The sequence below is a fragment of the Pseudoliparis swirei genome, chromosome 16 (assembly GCF_029220125.1).
Source record: "Pseudoliparis swirei isolate HS2019 ecotype Mariana Trench chromosome 16, NWPU_hadal_v1, whole genome shotgun sequence".
Taxonomy (NCBI): Eukaryota; Metazoa; Chordata; class Actinopteri; order Perciformes; family Liparidae; genus Pseudoliparis; species Pseudoliparis swirei.
The window spans coordinates 13,777,616-13,790,364 of record NC_079403.1 but is presented as its reverse complement, the minus strand read 5'-3'; the positions used below and the strand labels follow the sequence as shown (position 1 = coordinate 13,790,364).

Sequence of the window (12,749 nt, the reverse complement as noted above, 5' to 3'; positions counted from 1 at the left end):
ACTGCATGCTCTGTAGCTCATGCTATATGACAACAAATGGGCTCAGGATCAGATATTTGAATTAATATTTTCTTAAAACATATTTTGACCTCTTGATCTTCATCCGCCTGGAGTGAACATTAATTCCGCTGTCATCCGGCAAGTGCAACACATATGCAAGATTGTTCAATTCTTTTATTGTTCATGTGTGTTGTGTTGTGGAAGAAGAGTGCATTCAATTAGCCACAGTGTACTTTAAGTCAGTTTGCATGTGTATATGTGTGTTAGGCTGTGTCTGTCATGTTTGGATTTGATTAAGTCAACGGATAGACCAATACACTCTGTCCAGGGATCTGGTTTCTGCTCCACATCTGGTGCTGCTTTATGCACCCAAACGGTTCCTTCTCTGATCTATTACAAGCTTTTTCTCTCTCTCTCTCTCTCACACACACACAAACACACACACACACAGACACATACACACACACACTCGAACACACAAACACTTAGATCTTTGCATTCACTCATGCACACTTCATTCCATTACTGTATGGACAGTGGGAGCAGAAGGTGTGTGTAAAAGAGAGTGAGGGTGCTTGCTCCCACTTGAATATACTGTGAGTGAAACTGAGAGAACTTTTCCTCTGCACAGCTAAATGTCCTAACATTAGCACAGCTGAACAAATACTGTCAACACGCTACTTCAGCTGTAATGTGCTCTGCTGATTCACTCTCCTTTTACTCTCTTTTACTTCGGCTTTTTTGCACAAAAGATTAGGAAAGCAGTTTTGGCCTTCTGTAAAATAATTAATCCACTTTATTTAATAAAAATCTAATTCCCTGAAACAGTTGGGCAGTATATTGGGAAATGTATTTGGGTCCTGGAGTGCAAACATGTCCAGTTCGATCTTTTTTTTTTTTTGTGTGTAGAGAAAACAACAATAATTACTTGGAAAATTCACAAAATAAAAGCAGATGTTTGTGTATTTTTTAAATTTGTATTCAAATAATATTTTAAGCACAAAATCCTCCCCGATGTCTTTTTAATCCTCTATGCTTTATGTATCTGTATCCCTTTTCTATTGTTCTCCATCTGTATTCGTAGTTCTCTCCATCGCTCACACATCCTCTCCTTGCAAAGGGCCACATGCCGCTCTAGTTTTAACATGTGGTTAAAGTGTTCCAAACTCCCCCACTGAGGAACTTGAAAGCAGTGAAGCCATTAACATGACAAGGGGCTTTGTCAGAGACGCTCTGCTTCATCTTCTTCAGAACCTCAAGTCACTTCTCTTGAGGCTGTTCTTTGAAATGTTCGGGTCATAAATGTACACAGGAGGGAGAAAAACGAGGGAATGAGCGAGACGGATGGAAGAGTGGATTTAGTGTGAGCGGCGTGGAAAAAGAGAGAGAGATTGCAGGATGTAGGGAGGAAGGAAAGTCCAGGTGCGGGGAGATACCATGTGATCCGATGGGTAGAGGTGTCAGTGAACGACAGACTGGGCCACTGGGCCACGACATCGACCCTGCACTCTACTGAGGGCAGACTGGACGCAGGAGTGACTCACTCTCTCATTTCGATCACTATGCAACACGACACATGAACGTCTTTGACGCAATGATCACATGTTGTTGATAATGTGAGCTCATTCTTTTGAATGCTTAAAATTTGTGACAGATCTTACACGTTGCTCTTTATACGGCCGTCGTATCTGATGGGTCTCTATGACATAATCATGTTTATTACATTGTTTGATTCTGAATCGGAGTTGATCAGTAACCGTGTTTACATGCATTCGAATAACTGGCTTAGTCGGACTGAAATCGAATTATCCGTTTCATGTAAACACCTTTGTTCGACTATGTGCGGTCCGACTACGATCCGATTAACAACCCTGGATAACTCGATCCGATCCGGTTGATAATTCGACTATCGCGGCATGTAACGGTGAATTGGATTAGGAACTGGACTTTGCGTCTTTGCGCATGCTTGAGATCCCGCCGCCCTCCTCCCTCCCTCCCTCCCATGTCGTGACCCGGAAGTCGAAAGAGACGATAAGTTGTCACTGCCGGGAAAAGTATGCGCTCCTAGGCCTTCCATAGAGCGCATTACATACAAGATTTCAAATAGCATATTGTTTGACATGGACATGGGACACACACAAAAGAGCAGTAGAGTGGAAGGTAAGCCGTGTTGTGGAAGGTTGTTCCAGCCTTCAAGGTTAGACGTGGACAAACATTGGTCCTCACAATGCTCTACAACCATCAGTATGGCGTACTGGTTTTTCTCTCTCCCTGCTTTCTTTCTTGATCTCTCTTATTGCTCATTTCTTTTCTTGCCTTTGCCATTTCTCGCTTTCATCCCCCCCACCCTCCCTTCCCCATCCCACCGTCCCCTCTCGCGCTACCCCCAACTGTTCAAATATTATTTCTCCCCCTCCTGTCATCCTCTCCCCCCATATTTTTCCCTCTCTTTATCTTGTCATTGCCTGTCAGTAGGGATTCTGTCTGCGCTGAGTGTTGTGTGCGTGCGAATGTGTGAACACATTGAGACTGAGATACACTTAAGAGCTCATTGATTTAAAAATACCTTCGATATTGGAGGTCCCCTCCTGCAGATTCGTTCAGAGGCTTATCACACGCGAATAGACATCCACGTTGAGATATGCATAAACTAAAGCTCCACGCCAAAGTTTCTCCTTAAACTTTGTGATTGACCTAGTTAGCTTGTCGTTTTGACAAGTTGTCTGTTTTGACACGGCATCCTCCGGTGTTTATCAACATCCATTTTGCCTATCACATGCTCACATTTGGGATACACACACACACACACACACTTGAAGATGAATTAAACCGAGATTTTAAAATTGGCAGGAAGTGAGTGTTGCGTTTTCTATGAGTAAGTGGAATGACTTATATTTGTCACATTAAATGTATGCCCCGGTAATTTTTTTTGCATTTCTTTGTGAGTTCTATTTTATCTAATGCCCATGGAATGCAAAAACCCAACATTCATTATTCCCGTCCGGGGCACGACCTATTTGAAAGAGTCTGTGCGTGTTTACATGAGCACTCATGTGTGATTTAGATGCTATGTGCATTGCAGTCTGTATACAGTGTTTTTTTCCAGTTTTTTCCTCCCCTTGCCGTAGCTCAGGTTTAGTGTGTTTAGCGAGCCTGGCCGCTGACAGCCAGAGGTGAGAGGTCAAAGAGCCAAGTTAACTCCATCAATCCCCGAGGACAGTTACAAACGAGCCCTCAACTCTGGTCATAACAATCCCTGGATCATGCTGGACGGACAGGAGGTGGGAAAGGGAGAGCATTTGACTGAGTTTGGCTTTAAGGACTCTTTTTGTATATACATTGAAACCGGAGACAATCTCTATTAAATCTGCTTTGCAAAATAGTGTAAAAGTAAAGAAATACTGTACACTCAAAAGAAGCATGAATAACAGTTTCTCCACCACCGTTACCTGAAACATAAATATGTGAAAACAAACATTTGATCGAAAAAAAATTCCTTGACTAGCTACATTCTGCTGCTTCCTGAAATTTAAGAAATATGATCAACATATTGTCTTTTGCAATAAAAAAGAAGCATTATCCAACAGTCTTAACAATCTAAATGTGTTTGTTTTCCAGATCCAGAAGAGGGAGATGAAGATGTGCGCGCTGGTGAAGGAGCTCACGGAGAATAAGATGCAGCGCTCTGAATGTCAGAAGGAGGTAAAGACAACAGCTTCATTCTTCCCCAAATTGACATTTTAATGCTTGTGATTCGTATGAATGTTAACTGTGTTAAACAACATTTGATTGTTGATTCATCTCTCAAATAAATGTAGTTACTGGACTTTTTATTTGATCGCTGAATTAAATTGGAGACTCACTTTATGTGTTTGTGGAATGCACATTAGATGATGTTGAGGTTTTTTTTGTGACCCTCGAAAATAATTTTGTATTAATTTTTAATTTAAGGTTTTTATTTAAAGCTAATTTAAATATTTTGTTTTCATTATCCTAATGTGGGTGTTGTGAAGTACTGTGGGATCTTAGCACTGACCGAGTGTCACGTTTTATTGCATATTTCCCAGTTGCTCCAAAGAGAGAAGGCTTTGGAGAAAGTGAGCGAGGAGAGGGATGAGCTGAGAGCCAAGATGGAGGACCGAAGCCGAGAGTTTGTCCACGTCAACCAGACCAAAGAGAGACTGGAGGCTGACATGGCCCTGAGCCAAGAGGAAGTCCACACCTTGCACCTGGAGGTGCTTCTCTCTCTGTGTCTCTGTGTTTCTGTGTGTGTGTGTATGTGTGTGTGTGTGTATGTGTGTGTGTGTGTGTGTGCGTGTGTGTGTGTGTGTGCGTGCATGCGTGTGCTTGAATTAATGCATAGGTCAGATTTATGTATCAATATACAGGACTGTCTCAGAAAATTAGAATATTGTGATAAAGTTCTTTATTTTCTGTAATGCAATTAAAAAAACAAAAATGTCATGCATTCTGGATTCATTACAAATCAACTGAAATATTGCAAGCCTTTTATTCTTTTAATATTGCTGATTATGGCTTACAGCTTAAGAAAACTCTAAAATCCTATCTCATAAAATTTTAATATTTCCTCAGACCAAGTAAAAAAAAAGATTTATAACAGCTGAGTGTTTGTCAAGGCTCAGGAAACCCTTGCAGGTGTTTCGAGTTAATTAGACAATTCAAGTGATTTGTTTAATACCCTACTAGTATACTTTTTCATGATATTCTAATATTTAGAGATAGGATATTTGAGTTTTCTTAAGCTGTAAGCCATAATCAGCAATAAATCAGAATAAAAGGCTTGCAATATTTCAGTTGATTTGTAATGAATCCAGAATGCATGACATTTTTGTTTTTTTAATTGCATTACAGAAAATAAAGAACTTCATCACAATATTCTAATTTTCTGAGACAGTCCTGTATACTGTTAACCAAATATTTCACTAAAGGATGAGCTTAAGTACCACAACTTGTTTAAATGTACTATTCAGTGTACTCCCCCCGTGTGTTCAGGTTGGAAGCAGAGACCAGTTAATTCTGGAGTTGAGAGCTGAAATGAAGACGGCTAAACAAAAGCATCAAAGGAAACAGGAACAGGTGTGCTGGCTTGTTTGTGTCTGTATGTTGATTTCTGCTGTTCCTGACATTTGTTTCTATGCATGTACTCATCACGGCTTTTACCACTGCATTTAATATTATAGTATATATTTTACATGAAGTACTATTTCTAAGAGAACATGCCTATCCCTTTTAATGTTGCTTATTTTGCATTTTCCAACTGGGTTCCATGAGAAAATAAGTTTCAGATTTGTTTCCATTTTGGGGTTTTTAAATCAGTTTCAGGGCTTTTTTATTCAATTCCAGGTAGTTTTCAAATTAAAATTTTTTGTTTTTTTCTTATATGCGGAGGCTACGTTGAGTGAGCACCCCTGTGTTTTTTATTGTGCTCCAACAATGACCTGTTTTACACCCACAGAGTTGCACATATTTACTCAAGGGAAATGCCCAAACCAGCAACAGTTTTGTTCGGTTGGCTTCTGAGCAGCTGCAATAGAGCTGTGGGAGGTGCAGCACTTTGCTCAAAGGCTCCTCGAAAGTTGGAGCTAAGGAAAGGGGAAATCGTTACTCATTCATGTCTGCCGTGCCCACATTTTCCCAACTGGTCCTGAGACTAAACTGGGAAACTCTTTGACTCAAGCCTGATTCCCTCACTTTTAGGCTACTGCCGCCCCCTCGCTGCCTTTTTTCTCTGTCTGTGTGTGCTTTGTATCTCTACATAAAGTTATTCCATTTTCATCTTTTTCCTCTCTTTTTCTTTCTCATTTGTTTTTTTCCACTCAGGTGGCAGCCCTGAAGGGCGAGGTGAGACACTTGAAACTCAAGGTCCGAGGACACCAGGATGAGACGTGTCAGCTCAGCGAAAAGCTCAGCGATATCGAGCGCCTTATAGAGAAAGAGCAGCAGCAGCTACATGACCAGCTCTGTACTGGTCAGCAACAGGTAAGGAAGCATCCTCTCTTCCGCTCTTCACCTTCGCTCAACTCCACCTCCCCTCTAGAAGGAGCTATAGATCAGTTGAACTCTGACTTGGAAGCTGTGAAACAGGCTCACCAGATTGATGCGGAACGCTGGAGCCGGAGGAGTGTCCTGCTTCACAGCCGATTGAAGCAGAACAACTCTGAGCTCAGCCAAATGCAGAGCAGGCTGAAGGATCGAGAGTCGGAGGTCACGAAGCTCAAGGGCGGTTTAAGTCAGCAGCACATGGCCGCTGAGACGGCAAGTCTTTTGTGTATTCAGTTGTCAATCAGTTCGAGCCATGATCCTACAGCCTAACAATCTATTGCGTTAATCCAGTGAACAACATTAAAAGAAAAAAAGAGAATGTCCTTTTGGTTCTGTGGGTCCATAGATCTGAATCCCAGTAGACAATCAACTAGTCTGTCTTCTGCCAAGAACAATAAACTGACCCGTTTACAGCAGTCAAGCTTTATTTTGTAGTCAACTTCGTTCCATCCCCATCTGCATCATCTGAATGACCAAACAAGACAAGATGACCCCGCTGTTTGTCAACCTCTCACATCCACTTGGACACAAACACGAACACTCAGTGCGGTTACATGATGGTATAATTCGAATCTTGCTTTAGTCGGACTATGCTATCTTTTGGGGGATCAGCTGTTATCCCAATATACATGGCAGTGAGTAATTCGAATCATTGGCCGAAAGCATGTCATATCCGATACGATAGGTGGCGCTGTTTTCATTACAACTCGTGGTGATACAGCCATTTCCGCTTGACCTCTTCACCACCACCAACAACAACATCAACATTTCGAGAAAGAACCATGAACTTTAGTATGTTCAACTCCTTCAATACATTAAGCATAAATTCTGTCTGCTCTTCGGTCCAGAAATGTGTGGTGGCTCTTGTGTTCTCCATAGCGTTGTTTGCAGCGCCGCTCCCATAACGCGCACGACGCGCTGCGCGTAGGGCACCAAGTCCTGAGGGGGCACCACAAAATAGGCAACTAATAAAATCCTCATAGTTATAATAATTATAATGCCGATATTATTTCAGTCTAGAAATATTAGGCGCCTTTTAGGCAGAAAAACAGGCAGAACAAGAGATATATTTAATCGCTCAGCAACTCCCCCCCCCCCCGTTAACACTTCTCGGGTCGCATCGCTCTGCCGTGATGCGCGCCGACACATCCGCGCACACAGACCCGATCTCAGGGGGGCATCATGAGGAGTTATGCTTAGGGCACCAACATGGTTAGCAGCGGGACTGGTTATTTGTTGCAACCTGGCCGGCAGAAACAATTTATCGTCTCTTTCGACTTCCGGGTCACGACATGGGAGGGAGGGAGGAGGGTGGGCGGCGGGATCTCGAGCATGCGCAAAGACGCAAAGTCCAGTTCCGAATCGAATTCAGAGTTACATGCCGCGAGAGTCGAATTATCAACTGGATCGGACCGAGCTATCCAGGGGTGTTAATCGGACCGAAGTCGGACCGCACATAGTCCGACTAAGGTGTTTACATGAAACGGATAATTCGATTTCAGTCCGACTAAGCCAATAATTCGATTGCATGTAAACGCACTGACAGAGAGGGAAGGACGGGCCGAGAGATACAGAATGAAAAGTAGAGGAGAATAAGAAAGCTCCATTCATACGAGGGTCATCTTGGGTAGTCATGTGACAGCCATGAATACTGAAATGCCAGGCCAAATGAGGGGTCAAAGCGATGTGTTTCCTATCATACTTAATCAGGGCTGTTTGTTTCCACAAAGCACACGCTCCTGATTATGGTCACAAGAAAGCCACGGCGTTCCCATTAAGCCTCGTTATAAGGCCTTTCATCCCGCGACAGAATGAAATGCTCCATCTAACATTTGTGTTTGGACAGAAGTGGATACATTAAAAGGAGAAATACTGAGGCAGAGATGAAGCAACGCATAACGTTCAGCTGGAATCGGTCAAGTTGGCGCATGACACCTTACTTTGCCTTGTGTGTGCGACTTTAAAAGTGTTATCTTGTGTAACCTTGGGTAAAACATTCATCATCACACTTGAACAAAATCGAGTGCACATGGGCAGATTCAATGGTTTTTAACAGTCCCCACACACACACGCACATACACCTACACAGGTTGTTCAGTTTTGACTCTGAACTCGAGAATAAAAGTTGATGGTGCCGCTCCATCCTCTTCTCTCCTCTGATTTGTGTCTTTCCTATACATGAGCAAGTTGTTTACCCAGTCACACTGCCTTCCATCGTGTGTTAGTCCGACATGGGCCGAGCTAATCCCTGGTTACACCAAGCTGCGGTGAACCTCTGAAATCTAACTAGTTGGCTGTCATTAGTCGTAAACCCTCATGTTCTGATCCAGATTACAGCGGGATTAACGTGGATGAACTCAAAATGAGTGTGAGAGCGGGTTTAACTTTCTCCACCTCTCCCCTTGAAAGGTGAGCTACACTAGGATTCCTTAGGTAACACCGGGATTAAGCCCGGTTTCACTTCCTGGGTTCCCCTTTCATTATGAGTGCGGTTACAGAATAGCGTATTGCACCATGTTTGACAACACTTTTCCAGGCACGTTGACTCTAGATGAGGCGACCGGTGTCACTCTTTGATTTTTTAGCATTATGATGGTGATGGTTGTTGCTGTTACAGTTTAAACATTTCTCCAAATTTATTCAGTTTTGTTTATTTGTACATACATTCAGTCTTTCTGCTGCTTTTCTCACCAGTTACTTGCAACACATTGGGGGACTCAACATGCTACTCTCCGTAATTTTTTACAAGTTTTTCGGTCACACTACCATACCCTGAGACTAGAGCTGGTCCATTTAAATAAAGAGCCACGGTTTATTCTCATCATTCGTGCTTAACTTCACTGTGTTTGCTCGCAGGGCGAGGCATTGGAAGGGAAGCTAAAGAAGCAGCGGGTTGAGATGGAACTTCTTCATCAGCAGCTGAAAGGAGCCAAGGAGGTGATAAGAGATGCCGGTTTACAAGCCCAGGAGCAGAAAGAAACAGTAGCCATTTTTAGACAAAAGTACGCAGCAGCCATAGAGAAGGTGCATGGGGTGCAAGGACGAGTGGAGCTTTTGGAAGAGGAACTACAGTATTCACAGCAACAGGTATAGCATAGCAGAATATTATCATTATTGCATTTTTCTTTTTTAGCACCATGTGAAGAGATTTTCCCAACTAATTAAATAGGCTACAATTGTTTGTACAAGATGTCTTCAATGCATTGACTGAAACGCAGTTTGAAATGCACCCATTGCCATAATAAAAAATATATATATATTGGCAGCTACGAGATTCCCAATTGGCATTCCATTCGGTGAAGGAAGAGCGCGCTGAGATGGAGCAGCGGTGGCTGGGAAAGGTTGGGCAATGGGAGAACGCCCAGGAGGCTTTGGACCAGTTGACGGATGAGCTCCAGGCCAACCAGAATCTACTGAGGGAGAGTCAACAGAAAGCAGAGCATCTTCAAGGCCTGGTGGGATCCCTGCAGGAGCAGGCAGACACAATGAAACAGCAGGTCAGGACCAGCATGCACATGTAGACACAACAACAACAACAACATAGACATACATCCATACTGATTTTGTCCTTTTCGCATGAGCTCCCAGGTGCTTGCCAGCTCCATCAATGTTGTGTGAGGGCATGCACGGGCCTTTGTGTGCACGTGTCATTGCACCCAAGAGGATGCGTGTGTGCGCATTTGTGCATGAGTGCACTGGAGCGGGTCACTTAATCTGTTCTCTTTTCTTTCTGCTTTATATTTACTACGTCAGGCAACAAATGAATCATCTTTATTACGGAGAAATTTAATTTGGATGAATTTAACTGCTGCCGCCAAGGTCAGACGGGCAGAATGTCATTTTAATCCAATCAACTTTAATCTGTTGGTTATAAAAGAGTTAGGCTGCTGAAGAATGGCTGTATCTCAGGCCCTTTATTACACTGGCTAATGACTTTGATTGTGAGGCGCCTATCAAGAGGTTAGGAGTTCTTATGGAGCTGCACATCCTGCTGATTCTCTACCTCGTGCAACTCTTGGGCTCAGCTAACCCTAACATCACTAATGTCTTAATTCTCTGTTTACAAGAAAAACTAAATTGAAAGAAATAAGTGAAATAACTTCAAATTTATAAAAATACAAGTTTAAAATCACGCTTGAGCACAAATGGAAAAAGCAACATTTCTTACCCTGTATAGTATCGTAATGCTATCTCGATTCTGGTCCATTGGTATTCTGAACAGGGATAATATTTCTCTAATGTAAAGATGAAAACTATAAGACGTGGGATTCCTCTCCTTTCCGACAAAGATGTCCACTTTTGAATTAGTAACATAATTTGCCTATATAAAGGACAGTAGTTAAAGGGCAAAGATTAAGGCTTGTGATACATTTAGCATTAGATTTAGAAAACACAATGAGCGTCAAGGTCTTTTTTCCAAAGAGAAATTCCTCTGTAATTTAGAGAACATTGCTAAGATCTGTATGTACTCATTGCATTAGTTATATTATAATATGTTACAAGGGTTTTGTTAGCTGTGCTTGGAACATCAAGGCTTTGTGTCTCTGTACTCTGTGATACAACAAAACAATTCACAAATGAGTGGAAGACATAGTGATGTTTTTAATTACTGTCACTGTCATTCTCATGTATTAGTAAACTAATGCTTATAATCTGTTCAAATGCAATTAATTACAAATTAAACCGTTTGTTACTTATTTTTAAAGTCAGTTATTGTTTTCATTTTGGTGGTTTAGTTTCCAGTGACTAACACCACCCACGTTCTTGCTGTTTTTGAATCCTAAGGATCATTTTTGCAATCATGATTGCTATTTTTGTTGCTGTTCGTTTGTTACAGTGTCGTGTTTGTTTCCATTGTGAGACATCGTGGTGTATTGTTTGACATGTAGTGCCATTTCCCCTTATTTTACGATCCCTAACATTCCCTAATATAACAGGCTTGTTTTATCCTTTCTTGTATTATTGAAACTGTTTTTGAATTTCTTTTATTGTAATTTTTTCGTTGAAGACTAGCGGACACCTTGTGAAAGCTAATGGGGATCCAAATTAAAAAGAACAAAATAATAAAGAGTAACAAAAAACAATAACATTTAAATAAATGAGTATGAAATATTAACACATTTTCTTCTTTCTCTTTACCGAACTCATCTGCCCTCTCTACTTATAGAAAGTGATGTTGGAGTGTGACCTCCAGCTATACCAACAGACTCATTGTCACTCTGATGAGGAGTACCTCAGCCTGCTGGGACACAAAGAGCCGCTGCAGAAGGTAAAGTCATACAGTGTTCTGGCGTATACGTTAAATTACAGATGGACATATTTTCACTGCACTTAACCATGAAAAGATATACTGGACTTAGAGTTACATTAAACATCTTCCTATATTGAAAAATAACTCTGACTTTTCTTTGTTTGTTTAAGATTCACATTGACAACAAATTAATTACATTACATTGCTACATTCCAGCACCCACATTTTTGCGTGCGTGTATCTGCATGTGTGTGTGTTTCAGCGCTGCACTGAGCAGGTTGAGCGCCTCGCGGAGTGTGAAAAGGCTATTCTTCAGATGAAGTCAGAGCTGGAGAGACAGTAATAACTGAGTCTATAAAATTCTCATTCTCCTCTGCTGATCCCGGTTCCTGTCCTTGTCTCGCCTCTGGTGCCCTTCCCATCTGCCTCCGCCCCCTCCCCTCTCTCATTCTCTTAACAGCCTGCATGCCAAATGGAACACTAGCTATATAACTATATATACTATCTACACATACTAATGAACACAATATCCTAGTGAAATTATGTCCTGATCATTATGCTTATTTGTTATCTGGTGTACTTTCTCTGTGTTGATTGGTACTTTGCATTCTTTACACGGGCCAGTCAGTCTTTGCTTTCCTCCCCGTAGAGCCCAGCAAAAAGCAGAGCTGAAGCAAAGTCTTGTTGCAAACATGTGCAATCGCAGCCAGCTGGAACAGGAAGTGATACATCTGAAAAAGGAAGTCACACGCTTAAAGCATGAGCTGGCGGACACCCAAAAGGTATTCAAGGGATGGATATCTGCGGACCTGTCCTCTAATTTAGAGATAGACAGGTTATTTTCGACCTTTTCCCTCCTTACTTTTGAATTCAGTCGCCTCATATACCGTCCAAAATGTTGCGTATGCTGGAGCAGCTGGAGATTCAATTGAAGTTCCCAAAGAGGAGTAGTCAGCCCACCTCCACGGGCACCACACACCCCACCACTCATGCGATTGTCCCGTGATTGTCTGGCAGAAACAAATTGCCTTGCCATTAATTAAAGCACCGAACGTGCCAAGGCTGTTGAAATTGACTCCAATTAAGAGCTCAATGGGACACTAAACATTAAAATTACTCAAAGTGGCGACTGCGGCCTGGCAGAGTGCCAACACTGCTGGCAGTCACAGTAACATCATTCATGTGTATGTGTGCAGTCGAGGTGCAAGTGGGAGCATTTGATTTTACACATTAATTTGTGTGTCCTCTGGCACATACAAGTGATAGACCTGTCATGCTTACCGAGAATGTCATATGCATGGACACGTTTATTTTCACAAACACACACACATACACTGTACCATGTTCTCCTCTCGTAAAACAATGTGTCGGGGTGGGACACAGGTTATATTTACATACACTACAAAGGTGGAGTATATGTAAAGTGGGCAGGACT

The 12,749-nt window shown here is 42.1% G+C and overlaps 1 protein-coding gene across 4 annotated transcripts in view; it reads left to right on the top strand.

The window, feature by feature from the left end:
• Positions 1-12,749, top strand: part of LOC130206361 (myosin-9-like) — a 98,288-nt gene that overhangs the window by 51,376 nt on the left and 34,163 nt on the right. For all 4 annotated transcript variants that reach the window (XM_056434291.1, XM_056434290.1, XM_056434292.1 and 1 more), the window contains 9 exons: positions 3,619-3,702; positions 4,068-4,235; positions 5,014-5,097; positions 5,842-6,000; positions 8,920-9,150; positions 9,330-9,560; positions 11,231-11,332; positions 11,577-11,653; positions 11,964-12,096. In XM_056434291.1, the coding sequence (XP_056290266.1) occupies positions 3,619-3,702; positions 4,068-4,235; positions 5,014-5,097; positions 5,842-6,000; positions 8,920-9,150; positions 9,330-9,560; positions 11,231-11,332; positions 11,577-11,653; positions 11,964-12,096 (1,269 nt within the window). The remainder of the gene's footprint in view (positions 1-3,618; positions 3,703-4,067; positions 4,236-5,013; positions 5,098-5,841; positions 6,001-8,919; positions 9,151-9,329; positions 9,561-11,230; positions 11,333-11,576; positions 11,654-11,963; positions 12,097-12,749) is intronic.